Consider the following 19398-nt stretch of genomic DNA (forward strand, 5'->3'; position numbering starts at 1 on the left):
CTAAATCTTAGATAACATTGAGAGTGTTACACATAATATTTACAGATTGGCAACTGGGCTGACAAGTTTAACCAGCAGGACAAATTTGACCGACTGGCAGACAGACTGACAAACAGTACGGTTTCATATCAAAACAAATTAATATACAAATCCATCTCTACTTTTTATACACTGTTCATTAAGAAATTATAACATAAAAGAATTCTGCAAACTAACTTTCAATGTGTCTTTCATCAGACACATAAATGTTAACGTTACTTACATTTTATTCGATGTAACATCACTTACAAACTCATAAACGTGGAAAAAATAAGCTTATTAACAGAAACTTTACCTGGAGTATCAGTGTGTCATCTCATGTGTCGTTACCAACCATGCAACCTTCTTATTACAGTTGTAAGACAGCAAAATGTCCAAAATATTTATCAACAAATGTCACGTGACATATAGTTAGTTTCGCATTCCATCGTAAATATTGATTTCATGGGGAAATTCTGAAATTTAGAATGTCGATAATAATGTGCCTTGACGTCTCATAAATATAAAAAAGTTTATTATTGTCTTAATATTTCAGTCCAACTCTTGCACAAAGTTTTGACTGAGGATTTCTCAAGCCAATCAAGTTTCGACCAATTTTACACTCGCCTCTTGGTTTCACCGAATGAGTTTTGCGCGGGAAATGTTCGATTAGGCCATACAGCAGACCTTGCTTTAATAGGTCTATGATTTAGGTTTATGATTACACCATGTAAGAGTATTTTCGTGTGAACACATTTATCGATAAAGCAATGTAAACAACAACCAGTGAGCTTTACGAGCGTAGCTGCCTGGGTTGGTTGGCCTTGACCCCCCCCTCCCCCAAAAAATGCCAGCGTATATATTACTATTAAAAAAAAAAAAAAAAAAAGACAAGCCAAAATTAATTTGTGTCCGGCCCCTTAATAGTTTTGTCAGTATATAATATACATATAAAGAAAACAATGATAATTTACATATGTGTCCCCTCAAACATGTCTATAAATTTTTTCAGTTGCTTGATAGATTGTGCCCCCACCCTCTACCCCCCCCCCTCCAAACTGAAATTGCTCGCTTCCCTCATGAAGCTCACTGGTGGTTGTTTACATTGCTGTATTGATAAAACTGCTGACTCCTGTGGAAAGACTTTAACACAAATTACACAAGGCCATCATTAAAAATATTTTTGTTTCCCCTAACCCGACCCTAAAATTTCAAGTTGGGTAGGTAGGTAGGTGAATTATTTATTTTTTTTCTCACAGCAATTTTGAAAATACATTCTGAAAAATTGAATAATATCTTTATAAATAAGAAAGAACAAAAGAAACCGAATTTTTAACCGAATATCATACAAATGAAGCAAACATGTATGGTAAATTATTCACAAATATTCAATTATTCATTTGAACTTGTGCAATATCTCAGGCCAGAGTAAATTTATTGAAATCGAATACATGTATTTTTAAAAAAGACAAGATTCACAAATACTCAACCATCGGACATCCCAGTATATTTTTCAAACCTACTATCATCTTCGAGTACTTACACAGATAAAATGTTAAGGGCCTCGCGTGGCGCAGTGATTCTATAGTGTTTCGTTTTGGAGTCACAAAGTAATTCAGGAGCTCATTCTAAGTGACTCACAGATCCCTTCGTGGGACGTGGAAACTGGTCAGTCGAGTGAGACCGTAAAAAACGTAGGTCCAGTGTTGCAATATACATGTAGATGTTGACACGAAAAAGCTCCCTTACTGATTCTTAACGATCAATGGCCATAAGTGCCGAGTAAAAGTCTAAATTAGGAGTCCTCAACCAGGCAGGTGTTCAAATGTTGTTGGTCCAACAATTTTTAAAGGTATTTTAAAGCAAAGAAACAACCTATTTCTAAAGAAAAGTACACTGGACGTCTCAGGAAGCAATTCCATAAGCCAATTTTAAAGATTTCGAAAGTTTACCCCATAAATAAAAGGAATGAAGAAACGACATCTGAATTATATTTATCAAGATGAAATAATTATACAAAGACATATTTACAACTCCTATGGTCCTATATAGTAAAAATAGGACCATACAGGAACTGTTTATTAGCTCGAAACGAATAAAATGCAGTGACATTTTTGAGATGCATACACAAGGTGGGCCCCTCATCTGCTCATGAGGCAGGCTTTGCCATGCTTGCTACGTACGCTAATTTGAGAAGACACATTTGTAAATACCATTTTAACACTCATTAGTCATGATGTATTTAATTCACGAAATGTTTCAAGAGTGTAGAATTCTAATAAGTTAACGATATCCACATGAATATAGGACTCTGGAGATGCAGGTCTTCGGGTAGTGGTGTACAGCTACTTCTCCAAGGCTAGTGGGGATATATACGTCCAGACGAGAAGTCTGGGAACCATGCACCTACATGTAGTTCGCCAGTGGGTTAATTCAAGGACAAGCTTTGTTGCGTGGAGAGGAAAGGGTTTGTGAACAGGGGGCTTCTCACTCATATTTAAAAAAAAGAAAAAGAAATTAAAGATATTTAGTAGCAATAAAAAAAATGACAAGAAATTATCATTTACAAATATTTTTTACTCCATTTTAAGGACATACGCAACGTACCTTACCTACTGATAATTTTTCAAGATATTCTTAATTCAAGATTATATAGTCCCAGATGTTCGTAGACAAAAAATCAACATGCATTACCAGGGGTTTTGAAAAAATATCGATTGATGAAAATTCTTGTATAATTCAAAGAAAAATATACAAAAAATTCTAAACATATATTCTAGATGTTTTGTTTATCCAAACTTGTTTTAGAAAAAGTGTTCAACAGCATATATAGACATTAAAATGCAGCACAGAGTTCCTTTAAGTATTGGAACTCTTCAACTCCAGGGAAAAAGACAATAAAGTTCTTGAAAACTACGTTGCGTATATGTCCTCAATAAAATATCAACTTAATGTTCCTTTCCTTATATTCTTCAAAAACATTGATGATCCAAGTCAACACTTCTGTGAATTAACAGAAGTGCTAACAAATGCCGTTTCGTCGATATATTTTGAGTTCTATAGTGAACTAAATTAAAGGTTTCTGATGCCTATCGGGCTTGAAATAGTCCTGGGGTACCGGGGGGGGGGGCTAGTTAGAATAATCTGTGTTTCGGAACAAGCCCTCACTATGGAGTATATAGGACAATGTCATTCTAACGTGCCCCCCTCTTAATATGCCAACATTGTTTATAATTATATAGAATAGAAAACAAAGGTAATTTACGATTGTGCTCCCTCAATGTTAACTGATGACCTTTTTTTTGTTTTAATTATAATTATAATTTTATTTTTATAATTTGAATAATTATCTAACATGTTTTTTTTAATTATATTTCTTGCCTATACAATGTATATTTAAATTACACTGTTAAAAGAAATGAAATTTATCATCAATATCATGACATAAAGCACAGGTACTTGTTGACAGCCCCCCCCCCCCCCCCCCCGATATTCAACCCCGGGGCTTGGACATTTTTTTCACAAATTATATTTATTGCACTTATTCATCATGTGTATCATAGGAAAAAATCGTGAAAACCCCAAAATAATCGTTCCACACAAAAAATACCCCACTATACATTATAAGAGAGAAAGGTATGCCACTCCGGTTTGTTTACGTTGTACCCCCACTGGTCTTTCTGGGTTTAAAAACATGTTTTTGTTTTATTTTAATCTAAAATGTCGGTTCACACTGTCTCTATATATATTTCTGTCTTAGTTCATGCTATCGGATTGGCTCTGCATCTCGTAAGAATCCCACAATTAATCCTTAAACAGCATTGCAGTCAGTGCGTTGAAAAAATCCTTAGGTAAACGCAACGGAAGTGCATAGAGAATATATTACCTATTATGAAAACACCCGAGAGAAGATTATTACGTCAGGGCAAAACTCTCTCGGACGTTATCGTAATAAGTGATATCTTCTTCACCTTTTCTTTAAAATGTAATTAAATTGAATATAGGTATCGGGGTTACTTTTGGGCATGATTTCAAATTGAATTCCATGAAAAGCTTTATTTTCTACATTATATAACCGTAAAGTATGGCAAAAAGTAAATTCAACTCAAATCAATCATGACTTCATGATGGATCAAGGGAATTACATTCCTTCGTGGTTTTTCATCCCAACCCTCCTCATGCATAAGTTGTATATATTCGTATATGGCCCTGCAGTTTCTCGAATTTTGCATTAACAGATAAAATTAGAATTCTTTATAATTGATTGATTGATTGTATATTGTTTTACGTGCCATTCGAGAATTTTTCACTCATATAGAGACGTTACCATAAACCCGTGAAGGGCTTCAACTTTAGCTGCAGAACTGTAGCGTTATGGTATTATATATTAGTCTTTGACCATAACGATGCCATGTTTCCCTCTAGATCTGCGCATGCTACCTATGTCTTGACGCGGCGAGGCGAACGAGAATCGAATCCGAGCCTCCCCGAAGTGAACGCCCTACCACTAGGCGACCGGTAGAATTCTTTATGATGAAAACTGGGACCATGCAGCTGATATTTTATTGTAGTAGTAGTTTAAAAAAGCATAAGAAATAAGACCTTCTGCAGGTAAAAAAAATATATATATACTGATTTCATTGTTATATTGTAATTCCTTGGGTATATTTAGAGTAAACTAATCGATAATAGATAACCAGTAACTAGCATAAGGATGTATCTCTAAATCAGCCAATCAGTTTAATTACTACAACATTTCTTATAATCTGATATGCGTTTGCCAAAAGTCTGAGCTCGATCCCCTTCAACTTGTTTGTTAACACCTCTCTCCAAGATTCATTGTTTCTAATATCAGTGAGTGAAGGGTAATATATTCTGACAGCCCATTTTTGGAAAATAAAGGATTGACAGCGAGTTTAACAGTTAAATATATTCTTGCGAATAATCGGATAATAGTTCTAAATGAATACATTGGTGTAACGAGATGAATTTATACATATATGACCTTGAATTTATTTTGATTAGGTATGAAGAGGTGCCACCGATAATATTTTTATTGTCAAAAACTTGTTTGATTTTTTTAATCTTTGTAGTGGCGCTCTCGGAATTTGTTTTTCCGGTACTCTCTATTTTAATCCGCGATTTTAAAAATATAAACCGAGCCCTATTATTTATCAAAAATGTACGGAGGCTTGTAAGGGTTGCGGCAACAGATTTTATAAATTAATAATTAACCTGATATTACAGGTTAATAATTCACAAATTACTAATAATTTATAATAATTGCATTTTTTTAAATTAAATTTCAAATAATTGTAAATTTCAAAATGTAAAGAAGTATCGGTGCAGTTATCGTGGAAGATTCCGTAAAGATCAATTTGATCACAAAATTGAATCCCAAATTTAATTGAATGGAATATATTGAAATAATTTCAAATTATATACATGACATAGATATATTTTACGAGTATGATCATACTAGTTGAGTTACTATACAGAATATCTAATTTTAGATCGATTTAAATAGATTTCTGTATGCCTAATGCCCGATCTAGATATCATGCATAGTTTAATTTAAATATACCTATATGTTTCATGTTTCATCATGCATTTTTTAATTGAACAGAACAACAGGTGATTGTATATTGAATGAATGGTAAAACTCCAATGCACATCGCACAACGGGTGATTGTATATTGAATAAATGGTAAAACTCCGAGGTACATCGAATAAATGGAAATGCTTTCAAAGAAAAAGAAGAAAAGTTTAAAACATATTTGTTTCACTAACAATAAGCCGTAATTTTTAAAGGTAACACTCAGAAAAGAATATATAAAATGTTTTTAAAAAATATTTTATTAACTGCACACTTCGGGTTGCTACAAGCTAAAACATGAATTGGCCAATCAAAAAGTTGTATATTTTAAAATTTATCCAATCAATGAACAGCGGTAAGAATTTGAAGACCTCCGCAGTGAATATGGTGAGAACAAGCATCAGTATGTTGTGAAAACAGGCAGGCACTTACAGGCATCATATGCAGTGGTTTCACAATAAAAAGGATTTGAAAGATATTTACATGCTCAAAAAGACACAATGGCTTTAACAAATAGACCGCAAACGGTAAGAGTTTCAGCTAAACTTGAATTTTGTGGTTGTAAACAATCCAGGACTTGTTCGACCTGGAGCACGAAATTCCCGGGCGCTTTGTCAGCAAAGATAAATATGATGTATAGAATCTGTTTGTTTTATGTGTCTGTTTGTTCTATAAAATATGGACTCAATGATACATAATTTGAAGCATGCAATTGAAATGGTGTTTTTGTGGATAAAAATCCAAGCACAGCAGGAATAGACATGTTTGCCTATAGGGTACAGTATACAACATAATATTTTTACGGTATACCGTATACAACATAATGTGCATAATGTAATAGAAAATAATGCATTGTTGTAGTCCTTAAAATTCCTGCAATGATCATTGTTTTTCCTTTTTTTTAAAATTTTATTTAAAAATAAAAATCTAACTGCAACAGATTTTTAGATAATGACACAAAAATGTGAAGTGAATTGACTGTTCTGAAACGGGGTACTGTCTAAAGCAAAAAGCAAAAGCAAAAATTGACTGAAATCTTTATTGCGACAAAGCAGAATTGTTTGACTTCTTCAAAAATATGTTAAGTCTTATTATTATTTTTTATATTGGTGGGGAGATGGGGATTCATGAATATAATCACCTAAGTACTTGGTCGTTAGCTCACTAAGAATTGTTGATAATTTCAGGCACGTCCACAACTTGGCAGCACACATGTTCTCATCAACAAGGAAAATCCAGATGGAGGATTACTTGCCAAAACGGAACTTCATCGACCTTCATCTCATATGGGAACAAGATCAGCCCTTGGAACAATTGAAAACATTGGACACAAAGTCTCTGCAATTACGATAGACCCTAGTAAAAAGACAAATGCAATCAAGAAAGAGATCATACAGCAGCAACAGATAGTGACCAGACAGAAAATAGTCAAATCTAAAGCTACTTCTTCCCTAAAAGAACTTGTAGAAACAGAAACAAAAACTGTAAGTTGTATTTGCTAAGATGAGAAATACAATTTTCTGATTGGCAAATTATTCTTATCTTGGCATTTTGAATCGCTGTACTTTTTTCATAAAGTTATTTCTTGATATTTACAATCATGAGTGATAAAATTATGCCATGAAACTACATTAAGTTTGTGAAATACATTGCAAAATGTTTTTTAAATGGTATTTTACAGGAAGCATCCATAGAAGCAGTGAAAAATGTTTCTAAACCAGACATATTACTGGGACCTCCCGAGTCTATGGACATCAGTGAAGATAAACCTGAGGCATTCTCAAAAGCTTTATTAAAAGTGGAAGATATTGATGAGAATGACAAAGATAACCCACAACTTGTTAGTGAATATGTCAATGACATTTACCAATACATGTTGGAGTTGGAGGTTAGATTTTAATCAGTTGCAATATGTATTTTACAACCACAGGCACTTGTTTCTGTAATTGCTTTTTTACCCAATAATAAAATAATAACATAAAGTATCTAACTCTGAATTACATGGAGTACCCTTCTACCTACTCCTACAAGTAAGAGCTTCAGTTAACGTCCCTACACTCTTTGTATATCTAGGAGTCTTGTATCCGAAGACCATTTTTTTATTTGAGCTAGTTCCCACTGAAATTTGGTCGGAACATTATGAGTGAAATAAACTGTAAATGAGTAATTTTCAGGTACTTTCTTATTTGCATGAGGTATAAGCGTCAACAAAAATAATAAAATCCACTTGAGTCAGTATGCATTAGTGTTCATTAATCAAAATCTTCATTATTTAAACTTGCAACCAGAATTTGTTTAGATTTGACATCACATTAATTTTGCAAGCTTTAAAAAAAAAAGTGTTGCATCAGCAAGTAATTTTAAATAGGAATAGCAGGGTTGTGGTTAACTTTTGAAACCTTAGGGGCCATGTGGGCTCCTAACTTTTCAAATTTTACGGGCCCACAATGTGATCCACGGGCCCACATTATATGTAAATTAAAAATAAGAACACAAAAATCCTAATGTTTTTTTTCGTAGTATCTATATGTTCACAGAATATGGATTATTGTCACGTTTTCTCTTTTCTAAAAACTTTGATCCGATGATATGTTCAGTACATTTTGTAGTATTTAACCTTAACTTGTACAACTGAAGCGTCTATGGTTTAACAAGGGGCATATTAAATAATAAATTACAACCTGTGATTAAGTTTGATCCCGATCTTGTATTGTGTGCATTTGACATGGTAATTCAAATTCTATCTGTGAATAACTAGTCGAATGGCGAGTGTGACAACCATAGCCGATTGTTACAATATTTCTATTAGAACAATCTCAAACATTTGCTTTCGTATCATCAGATTTAACGGAGATTTAACCGCTTCGATAAATCGCCATTTTTGATCTCAGTCACGTACTTGTACATGTTTGAGTAATATGCTTGTACGCAACACAAATAATCTAAGTTAGTAGAGCGTTTTCTTAAAAAACTGAAAGTACATAAAATAAAACTGAAATGTGATTATGTTCCGGTAAAAAAATCGTTCGCCATGTGGGCGACCAGATTTTTAATATCCAGTCGCCCACCTCAAATCTTACTCACATTTGCAAGTGGGCGAGTGGTTATCCACAACCCTGGAATAGACACATGACATAATTTTGTTTTGTGGATTTAAAAATGGATTATTAAAAATCCAGGCTTTGCCATGTACAAGTGATACACAAAAATATATGAATTTGACTTTTGACTTCACAGTTCACAATGTATTGAATGCTAATATAAAAAATAACTGTTTTAATTAAATGTAAGTTTTATTGTAAAAATGAGTATTTAATTGTTTCCATGTCACTTGTACATGGCAATGCCTTGATTTTTCGATAATTCATTCTCACTTTGGCAGTTTCAGCAGCGAGATACTTTTGACTTGGCGCCACCTCACCTCTAGCATACTGGGGTACCCCCTCCCAATAATTACAGTCATTTTATGCTTCTAGAGAAAATGCACTGGCAAATTATTTATTATCATTCTCTTCAACAATAATTTATCTTTAATCTGTAAATAGCATCCAAACTCTGCTTGCCGACTGGGAAAATCATTTCGCACCACATAAGTGCTATGCACTAATCTCTGGCAGTATATCTAATTGGATTTTGATTGGCTAAAAGACTGTTTCTAAAATTACATCAGACAAATGTATTTTAGAAAAATAAAATGTTAAAAAAAAATCAAATTTATTAACTGCAATATTTAAACATTAGGATTGGATTTTCAAGCCCACTGACTTATGCTTTCTGACTGAGATTAGTACATAGCACTTTGTGGTGTGAAACAAATTTTCCAGTCATCTTGCAGAGTTTGGATACTGTTTACAGAGATAAAAAGAAATAAAGATGGGCTTTCTTTAGTATGAAAGATATTCAATTTTGTATTTTTCAGCAAAAGTTTCCAGTCAGGCCTAAATTCCTCGAGGGTTATGAGATAACTGGTAAAATGCGTGCCATTTTGATTGACTGGTTGTGTCAGGTTCACCACAGATTCCACTTGTTGCAAGAAACTCTCTACTTGACTGTATCCATTATCGACAGATTTTTACAAGTATGTCATTGCATAAAGACAGTAATGAGTTTTTTTTTTTAAAGACTTCACCCTTTTTTCTTGTGATTATTTTAAAATTCACTTAACAAATAAACAAACAAAAACTGTTTCACATGAATTTAATATGAATTATAATGGAAGGTGCTGTGATAGTCCATGAAAACTTGCACATGAACTAAAGGTTAAAAATATATTTTAGTTTTCTCAGTATATATATTTTTTAAATATATATATTTTTTGTAATTGTAAAACTTGAGCAAAAAGGAGATGGGCAAACATAGCGTGCAGAAAGCCTATAGCTTCAGATATATAAAAATCATGTTCATTTTGTGAATTTAGTATTTAGAGTAAAGTTCTCATTATTGAAATTTATAAAATTATGATAAACAAAACTTTTCTGAGGAAAATTTTCTCGGCAAAATTGATTCTTTTATTAAAAAATAATGTGGTATTTGTGGGGCTTGAACCCTGTCAGTAAAAATCCTGAGGATCATTTTCTTTCAAGACTAGCACGCTATCCACTAGACTACACAAGTCCTGATGAATAGTGGCATTTAAATCATGTTTGTGATATGACCCTTGACTTAATGTACTTCAAGTATTTCTCGAAAAGATGCGAATGTCATAAAAGTATATTTTTAAGGTATAGTGGGTCTTTGCTCCATATTTTTGTTAACCAAAAAATGTTTATTTTTATGCAAACTATGAAGATCAACTTTTATAAAAAATGGTGCGAAGACCCACTCATATCGAAAAATGGTGTTATAGTATGAGAAAATGACTCTTTTTGGCCTCTTTAGTGTGTGTATAATGTTTCATAAGCAAATAATTTCAATCTTTGTTAGATTTTTGCCAATTGTAGAGATTTTACATAAAGTATATTTTAATGTTAGATGAAATATCAAGGAAAATTTTGATATAATTGAGATTTAATTTTTCACCTTCATGTTTGTCACACTAGGCTTTTTGCTCGTCATGTTCACCCATCTTCTTTGATTTATATTTTTAGATTCACCAAGTGCCACGTAACAAGCTTCAGTTAGTTGGTGTGACTTCCATGCTGATTGCATCCAAGTATGAGGAGATGTATGCCCCAGAGGTAGCCGATTTTGTCTACATCACAGACAATGCCTACCAGAAAAAAGATATTCGGGAAATGGAGGCTCTTATCCTCAAAACTCTGGACTTCAGCATGGGAAAACCTCTCTGTTTACATTTCCTCAGACGCAACTCTAAAGCAGGAGGGGTAAGACTTCTAACATTATCAGCAGAAATGGTAGACTCAAGTCAAAAAGAATCTTGAAAAACCTTCCAAGAAATGTACAGTGAGAGTCTTAACAGATAAAATTAAAGGAATTAAAGCTGTTTTCCAATTTTCATAAAATCTTTTTTTGATAGGTTGATGCCAGCAAACACACATTGGCCAAGTATTTGATGGAACTTACAATCATTGAATACGATATGGTGCAATACTACCCCTCACAAATTGCAGCTGCTGCCCTTTGTCTTTCAATGAAATTATTAGATGGATCAAAATGGGTAAGCAACTCTTAAGTGAAAAGAAAATTCCATTAAAACAACAGTGTTGCCATAAATATTAAATATGAATATAAATATTTTCAGTGCTTTTTATAGAAATTTTTTTTTTTTTTTTTAGATATTGGTGATTCAGTAAGATAAGAAATAAGCCTTCAATCTAACTCTATTCTACAGTAAAAAAATAAATATTTGATGACAAACTTTGTGACATCAAAATGTTAACTGATTTATTGTTTATTTACAGACTGACACATTAAGTCACTACAGTTCCTATTCAGAGAAGGATCTTTCACCATTAATGCAAAAGTTGTGTAGTCTAGTCATAAAAGCAGAAACCTACAAATTAACGGTGAGTAGCATTATAGTACATTGGAGTTAATCTTCCTTCCCTCATTCAGGCATCTGTCAAGTTATGTTAAATAATCAGATTTTATTCATACTAAATGACATCTACTATGCAATCTCTGCAAATATGGAAAAGGTAGATATTTGAACATCATACCTAATTCTAACAGAACTTTATTAATAGCAATGTACATGTTTGACAATGTTCAATAATGTTGTTAGTAAATGATCATTATTTTTCTATTTCCAGGCTGTTAGAACAAAATATGCCTCATCAAAATTTATGAAAATCAGCACGTGCTCGGAACTTAAAGGACAAGTGGTTAAAGACATGGCTAATCAATCTGAATAAATTATAAACATTCCCTTGGAATTTTAAAATCAGGCTGTGATGTGTGTATTGTCAGGAGTGGAGTTTTCAGGGAGGATCAAATCTGTGGGGATTCTGAGTTGTGGATGCTGCTAGTTTCATTGTACCAAATTTGTTCTGCTTGTAGAGTTTGTTTTTCATACTTTTTGTTGGTACCAGAAAAAAATTCTTTCTCCCGTAATATGAATTTTTATGCACAATTTTTTTATTCTATAATTTAATCAATAATTTATAAAACTAATTTTTTAGATACAATTTTAGCTTTTACGTTCTCATTTGGTATAATATAACAGTAAATAAAAATATGAATAATTCTATTAGATTTAAGTCATCCATAAGAAAGACGTATTTGGTTAGGTTTGTGATCTATCAAAAGAAAAACTTTCATACACAAATATATAACCCATTGTCTCAGTAATATTCCAATTCATATCTCAATTCAGAATGTTTCATGGGAAGGGGGGAGGGTGTAAAAATATATCATTTGTCACAATGTTCTGTTGGGTTTTTTGGTTAGATATTGAAATCGCCTCACAAATATGAAGTCACCCATTAGAATATTTTGTAGGTTCCTAGAAACATGCAACAGTTCTTCATTCAGAATTCATTATTTATTCAGTATTGTGTGAATGATTTGTGAATGAAAGTGTATAGAAAACTCTAATAAATCATGATATTAATGTTGGAAAAACAAGGGAAGGACATTGCTTTTCACTTTTGACTTCATTTTTTTTTCTGTACATTTCACTTGTGTAAAATCCCCTTGTTTTTCTGACAGGAAACTTCTTTTATGTAGGTGCTGAAATGTTTGGATCATGGGTAGTATCATAGAATTCCAACATTTTTTTTTTTAAATCTAATATCTAGGGAAAATGAAATGATAAACTGGGAAGCTTAACAGATGATGCATTCATTTTTAAAGATATCAATCTTGTTGAAACTGTTTAAGGACACTTGCTGAAGCTGTGTAAGTTAAACATTGACCTATATGGATATTTTTAACCTTACGATGTTTGCATTTGAAATTAATATTTATCTTATGTAGCCATTTGCAGCATTTGATATATTCAGCAGGTGTCTTTTCATTTTTACATGGCTATTGATGATTTTGATACTTTTTATTTTATTCATGTATTTGTATGTGTAGAGGAAATAAAAAATAAAACTAATTGCTTGATTTTTTTTTCTCTACTGGATGCTAATATGCAAGTATTAGGTATCATTTTTGTTTTGCTTATTGACATATTCGGTTTGGTCTCGTAACTTTTGAAAAGATATGTACTGCCTTGTAAACTCTGATCCTCTATTGTAGCTACATCCTAATCTCATCCTGATCTGAACAAACCTAAACTAAGAATCTAAACTACCTGATAATTGCATATTAATATAATAATTCGAAGATTTTTCCTATGTAAAACTTTGATCCAATTTACCCCCACTCCCCTCCCACCCACAGGGGTCATGATTTTCACAAACTTGTATCTATACTTTATGAAGATGCTTCCATATTTATATCATTAACCATTGCTTCCCTATTCTTGAGGTTTTTAGCTAACCTGAGTCAAAAGATCAAGTGAGCTTTTCTGATCACCTGTTTTCCATCATTTGTCTGTCCATCCATCTGTAAACTTTTCACATTTTCAACTTCTTAAGAACCACAGGGCCAATTCAAACCAAAGTTGGTACAGAGCATCCTTGGTTAAGGATGGTTTAAATTTTTAAAATGAAGGGCCAACCCCCCTTACAAGGGGAGATAATCAAGAAAAGACAAAAGTAGGGCTGGGTCATTAAAAAAAGTCTTCCCAAGAACCACTCGGCCAGAAAAGCTGAAACTTATGTGGAAGCATCCTGGGTCATGTAAATTCTAAATTGTTCAAATCATGCCCCCCTGGGATAGGGTGGGGCCACTTTAGGGAATCAAAGTTTTACATTGAAATATGTAGGAAAAATCTCAAGATCCACTGGGCCAGAAAAGCTGAAACTTATGTGGAAGAACCCTGGGATAGTGTAAACTCTGTTTTGTTCAATTCATGGCCCCCCGGGGTAGGGTGGGGCCAAAACAGGGAATCAAAGTTTTACTTAAGGAATTACATGTAATTTGATAGCTACCCAATTTATACGGTATAAACTGGGTTGGGGCAGTTTACGCTTTATAAACCGCGGTAGCTATCAATTTCATTCCTTGTAATTTAATTTAATTTTCATTCATTTAGTTTTAGAAAAAAAGATTATTGCCCTTAAAAAATGACTTCAAATTGTACAAAATTTAAATGTAACGTCAGGCGGATCGATACTTTTTTGACGCAAGTCATTGTGGCAGAGGCAACCTAATTTATACGATATAAAGTAAATTTTTTATCCAATCAAATGGCGCGTTACAATCAGAATTAAATTATATTGAAATATATAGGAAAACCCTTTTTAAAAACTTCTTAAGAACCACTGAGCCAGCAAAGTTGAAGCTTATGTGGAAGCATCCTGAGGTATTGTAGATTTTAGACGCCAGAATTATCAGCCCAGGTGAGCTAAAAATTATTTTAGGTAAATGTTCCAGTTTTCGACTTTAGCTTCATCCGTCGGTTCGAGACCGGCAAATATATTTGTGAGGTTCGATCAATTTAATTTAGTCAGTCCTTTGTGAAAAATAAGGTTCGATTAAAGGTAAAAATGATGATTTTAACAAAAATACAAAATCTATCTGTACGATTGTCTCAATTTTCACGATTTGTTCTTTCTGTTCACTTGTATAACAAGAAGCCCATGGGCCAACTTAGTCAAAATGGCCTTGTTCTTTTCCTATATATTCCTCTATAAAACTTTGATCATTGTGGCCCCACCCTACCCCAGGGGTCATGATTTGATCAAACTTGAATCTACACTACCTGGGGATGCTTCCATATCAATATGACTAATCATGGCATTGCTGTTCTTGAGAAGTTAATTTCAACGATTTTTTTCCCCTATTTATTCCCGTGTAAAACTTTTATCCCCTATTATGGCCACACCCTTCCCCGGGGATCATGGTTTGAACAAAAATTGAATCTAAACTGCAAGATTTTTAAAAGAATTTTCCTATGTATTCCTATATAAAACAACGTCAGGGGTCCTGCACTCGTGGACATGGGACCCCTAACAAACTTCATACGATATTTTGCGGGCTTACTGTGGTAAGTCTTTATGTGAATATTAATTACAAATCTTGATTGTTTTTCTCATTTCTGGTGCAGGACATACGTGTAATGTAAAACCCTTGTGAGTTTGCTTAAAATTACGGTACATTCTGTATACGTATTTCCAGCAAAAAAAGTATTAAGAAAGAGGCTGTACACACTAAATACACTAATCCGAAATATCTGACGTTTTCCACGCTTCGTAATGAGAGAAGCACGCCCGTAAAATAGCAAATAAAGTTTGTCAGGGGTTCCAGGTCCACGAGTAGACTCAGAAGCCCCTGACGTAGGAAGGATGCAGTGGGGTTATCTCGCTTATTGGAAGTCGATGAACCTTAAGCTATTTTTGGTAAGATCGCTGTCATCGGGATATACATGCAATGTAATATGTAAAACAAATAGAAACACTTGTGAGTCTGCTTAAAATTACGGTAAACTCTGTATAGTTTTTAGCGAAAAAGTATCAAGAAAGGAGGGTGTACACACTAAATACACTAGTCCGAAATATCTGACATTTTCCAGGCGTTTTTATTCGATTTTGATATTTGACGTACCAGGAACATGTCAGAATCGGCGCCATTATGAAATATGAGTAATCATTGATCTGAAGCCCGCATTAATTCAATTATTGCTCTCATAAATTCAATTGTTGCGCGCAACAATTCATTTGATGTGCACCTCAATTCAATTGTTGAACTCAACGATATTGTGGAATTATTGCTCGCAAAAATTAATTTAGACATCGGTATACATAATGTGTTGATAGTTGTAGTTCAATTAAACCATATCTAAATATTTAACAACGATTTTATCAGAGGAATTAGTGCGTGCATCAATTCTTTGAATTCAATTAAATTAAATAGCTGACTCTTTCTTAAAAAAAAAAAATTTGCTCCGCGCATAATTGAAAAAAAAACGATATCATTAACTCAACTGAAGAGAGCAATGATTCAATTTTTGCGCGCATTAATTGAATTGACAGGCGAGATAATGGAATTGAAGAGAGCAATAAATCGACTATTCTGCACATTAATTGAATTATTGCTCCCTTCTATTGAACCATTCTGTGCATCAATTCCATTGTTGATAGAAATTTATTTACAATATCACATTGTAACTCATCTATGAAATATGAAAATAACGAACAATAATCAAGCTCAAAAGTCCATTGAAACAGTACAAATTGGGAGCAGAGCTAACACGGACCTCTAAAACACCAGAGGTGGGACCAGGTGCCATGGAGGAGTAAGCATCCTGTGTCGACCGGTCACAACCGCCGTGTGCTCCTTCGGATGACTTGTGTATACAATCAGAATGTTAAGGACATACGCAAAGTACCTTACCCACTGATAATTTTTCAAGATATTCTTAATTTAATATTATAGTGCCATCAGATATTCATAGACAAAAAATCAGCATGCATTACCAGAGTTTTTGAAAAGATATCAATTGATGAAAATTCTTGTATAATTCAAAGAAAAATATACAAAAATTATTGAACATATATTCTAGATGTTTTGTTTATCCAAACTTGATTTAGAAGTGTACAACATCATATATAGACATTTAAATGTAGCACACTGTTCCTTTAAGTATCGAAACTCTTCAACTCCAGGGAAAAGGACAATAAAGTTCAAACTACGTTGCGTATGTCCTTTAGTGTAAACACATTTTATCTGCATAATAATGCGAGTAGTAATTTCAATTGCAGGATCAAGCTCAAAATTCGGTGAAAATGAACCCTCAAATCATTTTCAAATGTTACACCGAAAGTTGAAATATTATAATTAGGCCATTCCATTTTTTTCTCCGTTTAGCGTCATATTATCATTCATAAAAAATAATAAAAAAGTGTATAGTTTTCTCTTATTGTCTTTATCTCGAGGAAAGGATTAGTTGGATTTAAAATAATAGTAGTATATGTATAGATTAAATTCTCCGGATCGTTCAGTTTGATTTGTTGGGATGTTCAAATGACGGTGCTTAACATAGAGAAATTTGAAATGGCGTTAAATGCCATGTATGAATTCGGTTTATAAACATCCGCATAATCCACCTGAGAGATGAAAACATGCATTCCTGAATAAATTACTTCACTTTGTCCCTTTCTCTCTTGCCTCAACCGTAATCCGGCTGTATAGATTTCCGATTTCGATGTTGGGGCAGTGACACCACTTTATGGTAAATGCACCGTTGTACAATTACCTTCGTTTATTCCCGTATTTCAGTCAAGAACAGAGGAAATATTATGCTTCACTATCACAGATTAACATAGTCTTTTTTTTTAATTATTTTTACATCGCCTGGATCAACATTACAGTTTCCTGTTCGATGTCGATCTGTTCACGAACTCAGGCATCAACAAGAAGACCCATCAAAATGCATATTGTCACAAAAGCAATGTATTCTGTTTTATCGAAAATACTTGTACTTCGACTATTCCCTCGCAATAATAGCAATTGACACGTATACACGTGCGTGCTTCCATAACAATACATACCATTTGTTAGTCTATCGCTGGCTGTCAGAGGAAGTCAAAAGACGATAATATTTTGAAGATTACCTGTCTTATCCAAAATATGCTAGAAAAATGCTAGATGAACAGAAGACACCAAGGGCTAAAGGTCAGCTCAGTAGTAGATGTTTTTTAATTGTTTGTTGTTTAACGCCCTTTCGAGAATTGTTAACTCATATGGAGACGCCACCATTTACTGGTGGAGGGCTGCAAATTTGGACTTATACTCGCACTCAGGGGCATAGAGCAGTGAGGGATCTTTTTCGTCCTAGTACCTACTGCGACACGGGACCTCGGTTTATAAATACGGTTTGCTCCGAAGGACCAGTCTCCACGTCCCATAGTGGGATTCGAACCCGTGACGTAAGGATCAACTCCTTACGTTGTGACTTTAGAGCAGAAAGACGGACAAACAGACGGACATGGTGATTCCAATATACCCCCCCTAAACTTCGTTTGCGGGGGGTATAATAATATACATGTACATGTAGAAGCAGTTCCGCTTATTTAATTCATCATATCCAATGCGCCAAGTAAATTTATTGATAATATTAGATACATTCCATTTAAAACTGGTAGCAGGCTAAATACTGAGAAAGAATTTCAGTGGAGGGGGGGGGGGCTCCTTACATATCCCCTAGATCTGCGCATGCAAGGTTTGTGTTACTTTTGCATAAGAAATTAACGTTTCCAGAATAAATTTCGCCTTCCCCCAAGAATAAATTTCTTCCCCCTTCTCATTTTCCCGAAAGAATTAAGTTACTGATACGGTTTTTGTTCTTGCATTTCATAAGCCAGAAATGTCTATCACTTGGAGAGAGAGAGAGAGAGAGAGAGTGAGTCAAACTTAATGACACTGAATGAATGACCTTAGGGTAGCTGTTTATTTTTAAGGTGTTGAAAAAGACATGGAAATTTGTAACTCTTGGCAAACCAAATCAGAATGACCTCTAGCGAACATTTCTCGCGCAAAAGCCAGGTCTCTTATCTCGGCTGCAGATTTCTTCTTTATTTATCCATGCATAATAAATTGGGTTGTATTTAATTCAAGAAAATTCTTCGTTCTATCTTGTGTACGACTGACGCATGGAATGTCAGCGAAAATCAAATAAAATCTTTAAATTATAATAAAGTTTGACCTTGAAACAGAGTTGAAATAATTTCAAAAGCATATATATACATTTGTGGTATCTCTCTATTATATAAACATGCAGAGAGCAAATATCTTCATACCTGTATGAAGTTTTTCGAAGGTCATAGGTCATTACGTGACCTAATCACACAGCGCAGTAATATCTCTATTAAAAAGACTTACTCCACTAAGCAATATAGCATGTTTTTCATGCATAAAAATGTACAAAATACGCAAGTAAAATAATAATCATTTTATTTACAATGTAAACGAGTATTTAATACAGTTCTTGATCGATTTTACATAGAGAAAAGAAAACTACGTGTTATAAGTTTCATGTCTGAGCTGCATAGTCTCAACATTTACCCTTATTTTTCTCGCAGACCTCTGAATGCTATAATTTTTTTTCATTAAACTTTACTCACAATAAATTTGAAAATCTGTTGAAAAATATCAATGTAATGCAATCACGCCACAAACAGCTGACAAACACTGCACTTTGGAAGTTCGGTAGGCACACCTCCATCATCGAGATCGTTGTGACGTTGTCTTAACAATGTAAGCTGTCGCCAGTGTCTCCATGTCAACATCATAAATTAATAAATATGCCTTACTGAAATCGTAGAATTTATGTT

General features: G+C 33.6%; 2 protein-coding genes across 2 annotated transcripts in view; one reads left to right on the forward strand and one right to left on the reverse strand.

Annotated features, from left to right (window-relative positions):
• LOC133182373 (B9 domain-containing protein 2-like) overlaps positions 1 to 19398 on the reverse strand; it is a 613772-nt gene that overhangs the window by 78821 nt on the left and 515553 nt on the right. The gene's annotated exons all lie outside the window — the stretch shown is intronic.
• Positions 5984 to 13115, forward strand: LOC133182358 (G2/mitotic-specific cyclin-B-like). The gene is made up of 8 exons (XM_061317172.1): positions 5984 to 6141; positions 6802 to 7098; positions 7296 to 7502; positions 9534 to 9692; positions 10702 to 10938; positions 11091 to 11231; positions 11476 to 11580; positions 11827 to 13115. Exons 1-8 carry the CDS (start codon positions 6115 to 6117, stop codon positions 11926 to 11928), a joined length of 1275 nt encoding a protein of 424 aa, XP_061173156.1. The 5' UTR covers positions 5984 to 6114; the 3' UTR covers positions 11929 to 13115.

Source organism: Saccostrea echinata, unplaced genomic scaffold (genome assembly GCF_033153115.1).
Source record: "Saccostrea echinata isolate AGI-Se365-2 ecotype Australia unplaced genomic scaffold, CSIRO_AGI_Sech_v1 ptg000009l, whole genome shotgun sequence".
NCBI lineage: Eukaryota > Metazoa > Mollusca > Bivalvia > Ostreida > Ostreidae > Saccostrea > Saccostrea echinata.